Here is a 15,204-nt window from a genome sequence, read left to right on the forward strand (position 1 = left end):
TATAGCCAAAGGGGCTTACTCACAGGGAAGTGTGGCTAGGACTGCAGCCTTTGAGCACACCCCTAGGCATGTCTACTCAGGAGTAAGTCATTATAACCAAAGGAGCTTACTCCAAGGAAAGTGTGGATAGGATCGCAGCCTCAGTGAGGAGGATGAGATGCTTCCTTCTTTGCCTTCTGATTGACAGTGTCTACTCAGAGGTAAGTCCCACTGTATTCAATGGGGCTTACTCCCAGGAAAGTGTGGCAAACTCAGAGATGAGGATGAGATGCTTCCTCCCTTCGACTTCTGATTGACAGTGGCTTCAATCCTAACCACACTTTCCTGAGAGTAAGCCCCATTGAACAAAATAGGAGTTCCTTCTGAGTAGACCTAGTTAGGATTGTGCTCAGTGCCTACCCAGAGGTAAGTTCCATTGTGTGTCCATGGACGTGCAGCGGAGGGCTCGCCCTCGGGGTTGGTGGGGGCTCTTTGGTCGGGAGCTGCTCTGGCGCTCTCCTCTTCATCCCGCTGGCACCCCTGACCCACTGGGAGAGCTGAGCCCAAGGAGCCTCTAGGCGCAGGAGCAGTCTACTCGCCAGTCGGCCAACTTGGCCGGGGAAGGGGAGGCGCAGCGCGGGGTGGGCAGCTGGGCTGCTTCTCTCACCCTCGTCAGCAGGCTGCATCTGCGGGCGCACCCCTTTCGCAGGAGCTGTGAAAGCGAGCTCACAAGGGCTGGTGAGCAGCAGCCGCGGCGCGGGAGACTCCAGTTGGCCGTGTCCGGCTCGCCCCTTCAGCCCCAGCAGCCTCGGCATCCACTGGGAGCGACCCCCTTTCCGCCCCCCGGGATGGGTTTGTCCTGCACTGTTGCTGCCCCCAGGAGGGCTAGCCCTGACATTTCAAGGCGCGAGCTCCCTGGCCAGCAAACGGTTCTTAGAACCAACAGCTGGATTAGGTAGGGGTTCTATAGAATAGGTGAGAACCTGCTGAATCCCACCACTGATTATGGGCCCTCCAAAATTCTTCCCTCCCATGCATGCTGCTCTTATGTGTGACATTTTCTCTTGCCAACATAACCCCCCCCCCCAATAAAGAGTGACTCAGCTCCTACAACTTTTTCAGGGAGCTACCCTGGACTGTGCTCTTTACTTAGATTTGCTGTCCAAAGCCTGTGTGGGTTCTCAAGGGCTAAAAGCAGTAAATAAAATACATTTAAAAAACCAAAAACATTTATGCCAAAAATGTATGGGACCAGCAAATAAGTGCTTAGGATTAGGATATAGTCATCTATATCATGGACCAACAAGACATTTTTTAAAATGACACTGTCATTGGTATTTCAGTGGCTTTGTAGGCCAAAGAAGGTGCCAGTACCTTTTAATTTTCACAAACGTCCAGAGACATAAAAAGGAAGGGCTTTATTTTTTGCAGATTCTTAAGTATTGGCCCTCAATTTGATTCAAGTTACTGTGGGAGAGGAAATCACATTTTGGTCTGAAATGCTTTGCTAGAGGGTCTCATATCAAAATTAATCACCCATAGTGTGAGGACAAGAAATTGGTTTAAAGAGATGAGAAGCATTTACTTGCTAGGAGGTCTACAGGGAAGTTTCATAGGCAAGAACAATGTAAAAAATGAGGAGCAAACCAAGGGGTAAGACAGCAAAAAATGATGTTTCACAATTTGTCATTTTATGAACTATCAAAACATGTAAACTGGATCGGTTTCAGTTGTGTAAATCATATTAAGCCCTGAGATGAGTGTTCCTGGGTTCACTATAATTTTAGGTCAGGCTCACAGCTGCACACCGTAGGTAGAATCAGGTGTAATGAACCCTTTACTTTTCTAGATTTGTGAGTGGTTGTGGGAGCATTATAACACTTGTCTTGCCACCACATGGTTATTCTTTTTATGCACAGGAACATGCCTGCATATAAATATACCTCATTCTGCAGTCAGTTGGCACAGATAAATGGCTCCCTATGCGACTGGAGGGACAAGTTTACAGATGGTCACCATGGAGCAAGTGGTCATAGGTATCTAGCCTGTATGTCCATTCAGTACATGATGGAGAAAAAGAAGTCAACAAGGACTGAAATTAAAGGCCCCAAAGTACTCACTTGAATTGGGCCATGGAGGCACCTGGAAACATGGGCATCCTGGCAAATACAATTTTGTTTCCTCTTACCAACAAATAGAAAGTTAAGCAGCAAAATAGAATATTAACTTCAGGAAAATAAAGGAGTTCTTCACCTCCACTGCTTTCCCCAATGCTATACCACTTTGTGTGGCTATTTTCTGGACCATAATTACTGGAAGAATGCATGGGATGCGTTTGAACAGCTGGACACCTGTTATAGTTTTCTCTCAGTATAGCAGAAAAGCTGGGAATGTGACACAAAGAAAGTTGGCAGTTTAATCCTAACCTCTTTAGAGACACTTAACTGACTTAGTTATGCTTTGCAGCAATTCACCAGAGACCCCCAAGCAAACACAAGCTGTGCTATCCTCAAAATAGAAACTGTGACAGATGACTTTGAAAGAACAGAAGCAGGAAGGAAGGAAGGAAGGAAGAAAGGAGAGAGATGAGAAAATGACTTGTAAATGGAAATGCAAGATTCCTGATGGCAGCTCTATAACAGAGGTGCATCAGACTCATGACACAGAACTTGTTTATACAGCCTAGTGCTTGGGATCCAGCAAACACATGGGAATGAAAGTCAGCTTATTGCACTGTTGTAGCCACTTCTTTAAAAGATAGGGAAAAAAATAAGATAGAGAAGGGGTGATGAGTAAGGTGCATAGTTCTGCATAGTTCTGCTACTGTTCTCTTTTCAGAAGTCAGGATAAGGTTAAGTTGTGAACATAGAGCTGAAGCTTTCAAGTGCCTAGTCATTAAATGAAATTTACTGCCATTTCCTTTTCACTCCTCCTACCTTTAAGATGCAATCATTTGAACAGCTGTAAAAATAAAGAATAAAACAGCAGCCTCCACATAGGGGAAGGAACATGGCAGTATGATTCAAGATTGACAGGGCCTCTAACAAAGAAGTGGTCAGAGTTTAGTTTATACTAAGGCAAGATAAACTGAACAATTCAGTCGACAGGGTCTTTAAATATATAAATGCTTTCTATTTATATGGTATATTTTATACCTTTCACTCCTTTCCTTCATTCTCTCCCTTACCTTTTCTGCTGTATTGGTTGATGTTAGATTCTGAGCCAGTAGTCAGGAAATTGTCTTTCAAAAATTTTATTTTACAGGACCCAGTCATTTTTGTCTCTGGGTGACACCATTTATTTATTTAAAAGATTTATACCCTGCCCTAGCCCCCACCCCTCCAATAACAGGTCACCCAAGTCAGCTTAAAATTAAGGTTCATTAAAATAGAAAAGCAAGAAAAGTAAAAACAGTAAAAGATAAGAAAAAACCAGAAGCATCAGCAAAACATACATAGTACTGTACAAGAAGTACCGTAAAATGTAGCAGTGATGACAATAAGAAAAGCATCTAAAAATGGTCAATACAGCAGTGTACAAACCAACACTATGGTGGGAAGGCTAACTGAAAAAGAAAATTCTTTAGCCTCTGTGGGAAGGCCTCCAGGGAGGGCATAGTTCTTATGATGATGCCCATAGCAGTCAAAAATTAATAACATCTGCAGTACATTGAAAGAGTTGGGGCACTGTGTCAACTACAAAAGCGTCTGAGCATTGAATCAGGACTTTCTTGGTTCAAATCCAAGTCTGCCATGACCAAACGAGGTGTCTTCAAGCAAGCAAACCCTTCTCACCCTCAGGCCCTTCTCTGTAATTTGGGGATAATAAGATTACTTACCTTGCAGGGCTGATGAAAAGTTCACATGAAGCACTTTGAACACTCAAAAGCACAAATGCCAAGTATTGCTATCATTTTGAAGTTGGACAACCCAAATCTATCTATGTGCAGTTGAGGGATATAAGCTGGTAAATCATATAACACACATCTCTGCCTCGCAAATGAGGCAGTGCAGCAGAGTTGTTCCCTTTCCGCCATCCAGTCCCACTTCAAACCAATCTATACTTTACTTAAGCAGGGCAACAGCCACTTCTGTGGGCCACTCTAACAACAGCCACTGCTTGTGTCACTCTAACACACACAGAAAACAATAATGTGAGTCAGCTGATTCAAATATTTTCTTCCCACCTCAGTTACTTCCCAGTATTGATGGCTTCTTGCTGAGGCAGCCCTGAGAGCTGGTCTATATGTGGTTCATATCACACTGAAGCCACTAAATAAAACATCCATACACCAAATGTTCTACTCCCAACTCCTAACATCAAGCCACACTCATTACATTACTCATGCTGCTTTTCATACCTCTGGTGGGCACTGCAGGAGCAGAAAAATTCACTATCCAATGGTTTCAATTCACATTGTGAATGTTTCTTAACATCTGTGTGTGTGGGGGGGGGGGGTAGTAATTTGGTAGTGGCAGCTGTCTTATGGAATTCCCTCCCCTTTGAGTTAAGAACTGCTTTTTCTCTAGAAGCCTTTCAGTGAGGCCTAAATACTTTTCCAAAAAGCCTTCTGACCTCAGCAAGGTACTTTAAGGGGTATGTCTGCTGATTGGTTTTTTTGTTAATAATCTAATTATCAACTGGTGGTTTTATTGTTGCGGTTCTGCATCTCTCTCTCTCTCTCTCTCTCTGTGTATTTTGTAGTTTTTATATGTTAATACTTTTGTAACCTGCCTTGGGTGCCCTTCAGGAAGAAATGCAGTATATAAATCTAATAAATATATACATACATACCTTGCACTGGAACTGACAGCAATTCAATATGGGTAATTTTTTAAATCTACGATTAATCTGTTGTGATTGTGTGCATGTGCATGTCAAAATAATTATGCACAGAATACTATCCACTGGAATTAACTTGGTCTTACATTTACATGTGATCCTCGTAACATGGTCACACCTTCTCTCTCTCTCCTCCATCAGTGTCTCAGGTAAAGGGAGAGGGAAAGGTTATATCATTCCAACATCCTTCTCTTTTCCTTGGGGAAGGTTTAGGGCTTCTGTTTCCCTCTGCAGTGGATTCTGCGGAGCCCACAGCCCTATATCCTCTTCCTCCTTGCCGCAGGTACAGACTGCCCTTAAAGCTCTCCATCACACCTGCACTAGGTCCCTCTCCCCTTCCCTACCCACTTCAGCACATCTGTTGCAGCATTAGAAACAGAAAAGCTGGCTTCAAACACCTTGTAAGAAGCAGGATTTTCTTGGACAGCTTTTCGGTTTCAGCATTCCTCTTGCAAGGTTCTGCTCTCCCAATGCAGGGATTCTTGCCCAAGGCAAGGGGGGGGGGAGCAGTGGTACCCTTGGAGGTTATGATTTGGGTGCCAGTGGTGGCAACAGCAGTGTTGTCTGCAGTGCTGTAAATCCCAATGGCCACAGTGGGGATGGCTAACAGGATGTGTAGAACTCTACTGGCAGTGCCTTTAGAACATCAACCAAGAGCGCAATCCTAAGTCCCTTGCGCCAGCCCAGGCAGGTCGCACGCCTCCTCAGGAGTTGGCTGGGCCGGCACAGGGAGGTGCACCAGCCCACAGAAGCTGCCTCCAACCTCTGCACCGACCTGGAGTGGGAGGGTTGCATCAGCTGAGCTCGGCCGACACAGGAGGCAGGGAGGAGGCAGGAGAGAGGCATTCCGGGGGGGGGAGGGCAGGCGGGCTAGGAGCAGGTGGCGGGGCTGGGACCTGGAAGTTATACCGGATCCCAACCCCGTTCCTTGAGCAGTGCAAAGCGGCTCGTTTTCCTTGGACTTGTGCCACCTCCTGAGGGAGCGCAAGTCCAAGAAGACCTATTAGAATTGTGGAGAACTATTAGAGCAACGTTTCGCCTTGCCTCCGTCTGAGCCACTTCTGGCCCCAATCTTGCACTGGATGCAGTGCAGGTCTCCTGGCCTGCCTGTTCCAGCACAAGATAGGATTGCACTTTAAATGTTGCAGCCCTTGAAATGAATGATGTTTGTAGAAAACCACAGCCATACTCTGTGACTGTGCAGAGGCAACGTTTTGGATGCAGCAGGAGCAATCCTGAAAGCCAACACATGTCTTACATATGACTAAATACAATATGTAGTTTGACTCTTACAGGCTCAGTTTTAAAAGGTGAGAACTCCTCTCTCCACCCACCACCACTTATCTGGCAGAATGTTAACTGGCGAACACAAACTATATTAATTCATTTTGACTTCTATAGCCAAAGGCCAAAAATGATTTAGTTTCCAACTGTAGCTGCTGAATCAATAGCTGCTGACATTCAGGACAGTTATGATTTCCCCCCACAGTTTTGCTGGTCTTCTATGACTAGTAAATGTGATGTGACAACTCCATTCTGATTATTGTTTAAATACATTTTTCTTTTCAGAAATGACTAACGTTCTACCAAACACTAATGCAACAATTCCAAGAAGAACAGTAAAATAAGGAAGCAATCCTAACAATCCATAGAATTGTGTACAAAATATCAGCTATTAACCCCCCAATGCCTAATAATTAAAACAACAACAACAACACAAATTTATAGCACTTTGTCTTACTTGTAATTCCTTTCCCAGAACTTGACTGGTCTGGCATATGATGTGAGAAAAATGACACTCCCTAGAAATGGACTCAGTGGAGTAGAAAAAACCGCAGTGGCCAGAGTTTGAAAGAGGAGCATTGCAGAGTCTGAAAAGATCAAGTTAAGGTAACACAAATGAACTCTCTGCATTTTTATGGTCTCCTTCGGGCACCTCCTGAGCTATTTAATGCACTTTTTCTTCCCAAAGACACAGAAGCAATGAACAAACAGGTAACTTGGTAAGGAGCAAGGTAAGAACTACAACTACCTGTACTCTTACTTGAAGAATACACAAGTCAAAGGCCTAGCTCTCAGTGATGCAGTAAACCAGTCTCTGAGCTGTACCACTGCAGACTGCAAAATGGAGGCTCACATAATTGAATACTCTTCGCCAATACTACTTGCCAATAAATTATCTCAATGCAGACAACTGCAGGACAGGGAGACAGGTTCTTGCCTAGCCTACCCTCCATATATGCTAGCTTTCCACGTGCAGAAAATGGTGTTGTAAAAGGGGCATACAACCACATGGCTCGCAGTCTGCTGTCTGAAGTATTACAGTTCAGGCTCAACTTCACCACCTCAGTAAGGACTAAGCTTAACTGAGCAGGGCTTTAGGATGGGTAACAAAGGAAAAAACAGAATTTAGTCTACTGATTTCTATACTCCAGGAGTCCCTAGGATCATGTGTAGCTATAAAGAACTAATTTGCTTTAGTAGAGCAGTTTTATCCATTCATTACTCATGGCAAATTTTTTTAAGGCCTTTACACCACAGGTCTTCAGATTCTTAAACATCAAGAATGAGGATATTGCACTTACAACAAAATGACAAATGCATGAACATTAAATTTTGAGAAGGAAAAATGAAAAGAGGTTGGTCTTGAAACCAAACACATTGGTCTTGAAATAAAACATGCAGTTGATGAACATTAAAGGACAGAGAGCAACGCTCACCTGAATATCAGTTATTCGATTACCCCAGTTTGTTGGGTACCTGTCATTTACCCAAGCCAATGAAATACTACATGCACGGTACATCCAGTTTCAGTATTATAGTCTTTTGGATGCATTTGGGCCACAATCCAGTCAAAATATAAGCACTTCCATTGCTTAAGCTCTCCATTGAAGTTGATGTCACTGAAACTTTGACTGACTTTTTGCCATTTAAATTAGTTTGGGGTTATAATATAGTAGTAGTATTGGCAACCTTCAGTCTCGAAAGACTCTGGTATCGCGCTCTGAAAGGTGGTTCTGGCACAGCGTCTAGTGTGGCTGAAAAGGCCAATCCGGGAGTGACAATCCCTTCCACACCGGGAGCAAGTGCAGTCTGTCCCTGGTCTGTCTCCCTGGCTATGGGCCTTCCTTCTTTGCCTCTTAGCCTCAGACTGTTGGCAAAGTGTCTCTTCAAACTGGGAAAGGCCATGCTGCACAGCCTGCCTCCAAGCGGGCCGCTCAGAGGCCAGGGTTTCCCACTTGTTGAGGTCCATCCCTAAGGCCTTCAGATCCCTCTTGCAGATGTCCTTGTATCGCAGCTGTGGTCTACCTGTAGGGCGCTTTCCTTGCACGAGTTCTCCATAGAGGAGATCCTTTGGGATCCGGCCATCATCCATTCTCACGACATGACCAAGCCAACGCAGGCATCTCTGTTTCAGCAGTGAATACATGCTAGGGATTCCAGCACGTTCCAGGACTGTGTTGTTTGGAACTTTGTCCTGCCAGGTGATGCCGAGGATGCGTCGGAGGCAGCGCATGTGGAAAGCGCTCAGTTTCCTCTCCTGTTGTGAGCGAAGAGTCCATGACTCGCTGCAGTACAGAAGTGTACTCAGGACGCAAGCTCTGTAGACCTGGATCTTGGTATGTTCCGTCAGCTTCTTGTTGGACCAGACTCTCTTTGTGAGTCTGGAAAACGTGGTAGCTGCTTTACCGATGCGCTTGTTTAGCTCGGTATCGAGAGAAAGAGTGTCGGAGATCGTTGAGCCAAGGTACACAAAGTCATGGACAACCTCCAGTTCATGTGCAGAGATTGTAATGCAGGGAGGTGAGTCCACATCCTGAACCATGACCTGTGTTTTCTTCAGGCTGATTGTCAGTCCAAAATCTTGGCAGACCTTGCTAAAACGATCCATGAGCTGCTGGAGATCTTTGGCAGAGTGGGTAGTGACAGCTGCATCGTCAGCAAAGAGGAAGTCACGCAGACATTTCAGCTGGACTTTGGATTTTGCTCTCAGTCTGGAGAGGTTGAAGAGCTTTCCGTCTGATCTGGTCCGGAGATAGATGCCTTCTGTTGCAGTTCCAAAGGCCTGCTTCAGCAGGACAGCGAAGAAAATCCCAAACAAGGTTGGTGCAAGAACACAGCCCTGCTTCACTCCGCTTCGGATGTCAAAAGGGTCTGATGTGGAGCCATCGAAGACAACAGTGCCCTTCATGTCCTTGTGGAAAGATCTGATGATGCTGAGGAGCCTGGGTGGACATCCAATCTTGGGGAGAATCTTGAAGAGGCCGTCTCTGCTGACCAGGTCGAAAGCCTTTGTGAGATCTATGAAGGCTATAAAGAGTGGCTGTCGTTGTTCCCTGCATTTCTCCTGCAGTTGTCTAAGGGAGAATACCATATCAGTGGTGGACCTGTTGGCTCGGAATCCACACTGCGATTCTGGATAGACGCTCTCTGCAAGTACCTGGAGCCTCTTTAGTACAACTCGGGCAAACAGCTTTCCTACAACGCTAAGGAGAGAGATGCCGCGGTAGTTGTTGCAGTCACCCCTGTCACCTTTGTTCTTGTACAGCGTGATGATGTTTGCATCCCTCATGTCTTGAGGTACTCCACCTTCTCTCCAGCTGAGACAGAGGATTTCATGCAGCTCAGTGACGATGATCTCTTTGCAGCATTTTAGGACTTCAGCAGGGATGCTGTCTTTTCCAGGTGCCTTGCCAAAGGCAAGGGAGTCCAGGGCCACGTGAAGTTCTTCTAGGGTTGGTTCACTGTCAAGCTCTTCCAGCACAGGCAGGCACTCAATGTTGTTCAGTGCTTCTTCGGTGACTACATTTTCTCTGGAATATAGCTCAGAGTAGTGCTGCACCCAGCGTTCCATCTGCTGCGCCCGATCCTGGATGACCTCGCCTGTGGCAGACTTCAGAGGGGCAATTTTCTTCTGTGTTGGACCTAGGGCCTGCTTGATACCATCATACATCCCCTTGATGTTGCCCGTGTCAGCTGCTATCTGTATCTCGGAACAGAGCTGGAGCCAGTAGTCGTTAGCACATCTCCTGGCAGTCTGTTGGACTTTGCTGCGAGCAGTTCGGAGGACCTGCAGGTTGCGCTCACTGGGACAGGCCTTGTATGCTGCTTGAGCTCTCCTCTTTTCCTCAATGACTGGTGTCAACTCCTCAGAGTGGGCTTCAAACCAGTCTGTCGCCTTGTTGGTCTTCTTGCCGAATATGGACAAGGCGGTGTTGTAAACGGTATTCTTGAAATGTTCCCATCTGTTGGATGCGTTTGCGTCGGCCGGGCCTGGAAGAGATTCCTCAAGCGCTCGTGCAAATTCCTCCACTTTTCTCTGATCCCGGGTCTTGCTGGTATCAATGCGAGGTCTTCCTTCCTTTTTCGAGTGATACAGTCGCTTTGTTTGCAGTTTCACTCTGCTGCACACCAGGGAGTGGTCAGTGTCGCAGGCAGCACCATGATAACTGCGTGTGATCTTGATGCTGGGAAGGCTGGAGCGTCTGGTGAGGATCAGGTCGAGCTGGTGCCAGTGCTTTGATCTTGGATGTCTCCAAGAGACTCTATGTTGGGGCTTTGTGTTGAAGAACGTGTTGCTGACACAGAGACCGTGATGACAGCAAAACTCTAGCAGGCGTTGGCCATTTTCGTTCATCCTCCCAGTGCCAAACTGACCTAAGCAAGTGGGCCATGAACTGTTATCAGCACCAACTCTAGCATTGAAATCGCCGAGGATGAACAATGGCTCTTTTACAGGGATTTTCTTGACAGTGGTGGCCAGGTCATCATAGAATTTGTCTTTGGCTTCTGCTGGAGACGACAGAGTCGGTGCATAAGCACTGATGAGAGTGATAGGTCCTGCTGATGACTGGAGCTGCAGGGACAAAATTCTTTCACTTCCCACAGTAGGTGGGATGATGGATTTCAGCAGGGTATTTCTGACCGCAAAGCCAACGCCATGTTCCCTGGTTTCGTTTGGTGGTTTTCCCTGCCAGAAAAATGAGAAATTTCTCTCCTTGACAGATCCGGAATCTGGCAGCCTAGTCTCTTGAAGGGCGACGATGTCCATCTGCAGTCTGCTCAGCTCCATGTCGATGACAGCTGTTTTGCGTGCGTCGTCTATTTCTTGCAGGTCATCAGAGAAGCCAGGTGTCATTGTCCTAACGTTCCAGGTGCCCAGCTTTAGGGCAGTAGTTTTCTGTTTTCTGTTGCATGGTGCAGAGTTGTCGATCCGCTTGTCGGTTTTCACCCTAAACCCCACGCACCCCATGAGGTTAACAGACCGTGGCGAGGCAACACCTTACTGGCTGGGGACTGCCCAGCTTAAGGCGGGCGGTAGCTGCCCAATGAGATGCAATGATCTCTCCCACCGTCGGAAGCAGCCCCTGGCGTCATGCTCTACGCCAATCGAGCAAAGACTTATAACCGGTAAACTGCTGCTTCCCGTGTTGTGCCGACGCCGTATGGCGAAGTTGGAGTGTCCTCTCCAGTGCGCGAAGCCTGGGTAAAGAAGGTATGGAGGATAGGCAGTTACCCATGCAGCAAATCCCCCCTCTCCACGTCGCTGGAATGGTCCAATGGAAAGGCAGAAGCCAATACGGTTGGTTCCAGCGGCGTCGCAGGAGTTGCCAGAACGTGACTGTGTTCAGCCATGAACTGCCTAAGGGACTCCGGCTCCTGATTTTGCCTCGAGGTTGACTCCTGAAGCCTTTTCCAGAACTGGATGTAGCCACAAGGCAGTGGAGGTTTGAGGTCAGAGTTTCCTTCTCTTAGATGAGCTGCCTTCCTAGGCTGACGAGTCCCATCTACCCGGTGGCTGTTTAGTCGCCTCTTACGACAAGTACAGCCAAACTGAGGGCCTATTCTTAGCCCCCAGCCCCCAGGGTATAATATAGAAGGGTATCTAAAACAGTTAATAATGTCATGTCACATGAGTAACAGATTTGCCAACTTTTTAAATAAATGGATATATAGAGTTGAGAAACTAAAAACACAGTTTAGAATGCTTTTCTTTTTTGCTTGTCACAAGTCAAAGAACGTGCTTAGGTTTTTCTGCTACAAGTTACTTGAGCTTTTGAAACAGTCAGGAGTTTCAAAAACTGTTTGTCAAGACTATAATGACAATTCCTTGCATGTATTAAGAGAGAATGCTGTAGAATGGTGTCTAAGCATATTAGTGGGTGTCTGAGATGAGTAACCCTTAGAGCCTCCAACTTCAAAAACCAATGAAGAGAACATAAAGAGGGAAGGTGGGGTGGGAATAATGTCAACAAACTTCAATTGTCATAACACAGTGGAGTTGTGATTCATTTTGGCTCAGAAGGGCAGAAAGCCACCAGCACCAGGTATATACAAGGTAGAGAAACAAAAAGGAGAAAGGACACTAAAGAGGAAAAGGACACTAAAGATTATTTCAAAATATTTAATCTTAAAAAATGATATATAATGCCAACTATCTATTTGAACCCAAATGCAATGCAGCACTAGGTGCTCCTCTGAAATGAATGAATAACCTCTGATGCTCAGGGAACATCAGAATCCCCATACTGGGAATTAACTGTTAAATCTAGGATAACCAGACAGAAAGGAAAGCAGTTCTCTTTTTTTGGAAAGCACACAACTCACTAAAGCTGAAATAATATTTTACAGTACAATCCTATGCATGTCTGCTGAGATACAAGTCCTACAGGCTCAGTGAGACTTACTCCCAGGAAACATGCATAAGATTGGCACCTAATAGTATTAAACGGCAACCTTCATTTTGTTTTAATGTTGAAGTTTCCACTGTAAAATACCCCTTCATTAGCTGGGATCCTGTTGTATTAGCTAGATCCTGTACCTTTAGTAATGTAGACAAGTGAATTTGGATAGAGGTTGTGGAAAGCTTGCTGAAATGTTGTAGTCTTCTACACAAGTGTCATAGGTGCATGAAAACTGTTTTTCATTTCTGATGTTCCATGGTAGAATGCCCCCTCACTATCTTCATGTGATGAAATGTACCAGTTTTATACTTTGTTCCATAAGCACATCCCTTTGTGGTGCAGATATGCTAGTTCTTTCTTAAAGAATTTGTAATAGATTTTGGGGGGCTTTACATAGGAAAAAAAAAATCAAATCACTTACAGTACTCTATCAATACTTTTCTGAATGCCTAAAATTACTAGAACTGAAACTGTTGCTGAAAAGTCCTGTGTGGGTACCCCATATGCATAGCATCTTGCATACTAGTGTCCAATGAGACAGGTAAGAGCTATACAGGTGCATGCATGGGAAAGTCATGAGTAAAAACCTTTTAAACATGATCCTGACCATGTGGATTTTGTAAACCTGGATGGGCTTTTCTGTGGTTTTGTAGACAGGATCACAACTGTGTTAGACCTCAAGTCCCACTGATTTTAGTACATTATACCTCTGCCTATGTTATACTCTTAGGGACAGAATTCTAAATTATATGAACTACTGAAGCAACCTGGTCAAAAATCTGTTCTCCATTGTTGAAGATCACTTCCCATATTACAATTTAATGCACATAGGCATGGAACCATAATGAAAATGTAATATCAGAATAATTAGTACACACAACTAGCTTAGGATAAATGTCCAACATTTGTGAGTCTGAGCGTGCAATCCTAACCTATGCAGGTACAAACAGACCACAGTGGCCTGCGCTGTATCCAGTGCAGGTTGGGAGGCTGTTGGAGGTCATCTTGGGGTACGGAGATATTTTTCCCCTTGCTTGTGTTGAACTCCAGCATGCCCTATGGGGTTACTCATATCTGCACCAGATGTTTAGCCGATGCAAATCCCAGCAGCATGTGTAAGGCTGACAGGTCCAGGAGTGGAAGTTAGAATATGGTGTGAACTGCCACCACTGATCCTGCCCCTCCTAGGCCCAATCCTTCCTCCATTCTGCCCTCCCGAAATGTCGCTCCCCCTCCCTGGAATGCCCTTCCAAACACCCTCTCCCATCTCCTGCGCCACCTGGTGCATACCTACTATCCTTGGCCAGTGCAGAGACTGGATCCAGATCTCCACACCAGCCCAGTTGACTCCCAAGTTGGCACAAACATGCTTGATGGCAAGTTTGCGACACTCAGAAGCCAGCACAAGGGTCCTGTGCCAGATCAAGTACCGGTCTGGATTGGGCTGCCTGAGGTACTGTCCAGTCAGGGTATCTGTCTTGGTGCCAATGATGTACACTAACCATCTTTACATAGTATTTGCAAAGAAACTTTAGAAGCAGATAGGCAGTCAAATGTATAACTGACAATAATGAACTGCACTCCTCAGTTCATTTACTTGTTCTTATTTTACCTGTTTAACACTCTATACCCTCCTTTTCCAAAACAGAAACTTTTTCAAAGGATATGAGGTATTGCAAAGAGCTGAGCAAACACATGGAATGAAGAGCCCCAAGCAATTTGCCAAGGAGCAGTATACGTCATCACAAACTGTAATTTTTGCAGTAGGTCCCACAGCTGAAAGCAAAAGAAAAAAAACTAGTTATGATAGACTATGTCATAGCCATTGTTCAAAAGAGCATTTGCCTTATGTCTTCCACACTGCCCAGCTACCCATTTTACAACTGTGCTACATCACACGTTGCTACAGTAAAGATACTGAAGTGGAAGTACTCCTTTCAGTCTGAGGAGCAGCAGTGCTCTGACAAATCTGGACCCCTCCACATAGGACCATAAAGTGGAGAAGAGGAGAGCACAGGGGCCTCTCTGTGCATCTTGTGCTGCAGTTCAGAGAGTGCATCTACAGGATACTGCAGCTTGAGGCACACAGTGAAGAGGTGAGGCAGCAGAGGCCACACAAAAAAGCCCACTGGACATCTCCCTTCCACCTCTGTTGCCAGGATTCCAGAAGCAGCAGTGGGTGCACCCAACTGGAGGAGAAACACAGTGGTGGGTAAGCCAGTTTCCCTCTCCCACTCTACAGGAGGGTAGTGAAATCTTCCACCTAAATTCATCTAGACCTGGTATGGGAGAAAGAAGGTGGTGGCCAGTTGTTGCCTGTGATGGGAAAAGGAAATGGATGGATTCTATGTTTTAAAAAGAGAAGTGGGGAGCTATAACTGGCTAAGGGGAAAAACAAAAAATCCTGGATGGATGGTTAACCAGGAGAGGGGATCTGGAGGTGGAATTGTTAAAATATGACTGTTGGTTGATTTGTGATTTATTCATGGGATGCGGCTATGATGATGGTGGTAGTGTTGCTATGGAGGCATGGCTAAGGGGTATCATGAAGAGACCCAGTGCTTCAAAATTTACCCCTCTACCACTGCTGAGGGCTGTAGCAAGTGACTAAAAATCTGCTTCATGGAGTATAGAAAAAGGTATCTAATGCAAAATTCACTGATGAATCAAATCCTGTAGAAACCACTCAGGGAAACAC

The 15,204-nt window shown here is 45.5% G+C and overlaps 1 protein-coding gene across 1 annotated transcript in view; it reads right to left on the reverse strand.

The window, feature by feature from the left end:
* Window positions 1-15,204, reverse strand: part of PCNX2 (pecanex 2) — a 150,043-nt gene that overhangs the window by 50,429 nt on the left and 84,410 nt on the right. Inside the window, exons 22-23 of the mRNA XM_066611442.1 lie at window positions 14,172-14,282; window positions 6,563-6,690 (exon numbers count right to left, since the gene is read on the reverse strand). Of these exons, the coding sequence (XP_066467539.1) occupies window positions 6,563-6,690; window positions 14,172-14,282 (239 nt within the window). The remainder of the gene's footprint in view (window positions 1-6,562; window positions 6,691-14,171; window positions 14,283-15,204) is intronic.

This window comes from Tiliqua scincoides, chromosome 1, assembly GCF_035046505.1.
Source record: "Tiliqua scincoides isolate rTilSci1 chromosome 1, rTilSci1.hap2, whole genome shotgun sequence".
NCBI classification, from domain to species: domain Eukaryota; kingdom Metazoa; phylum Chordata; class Lepidosauria; order Squamata; family Scincidae; genus Tiliqua; species Tiliqua scincoides.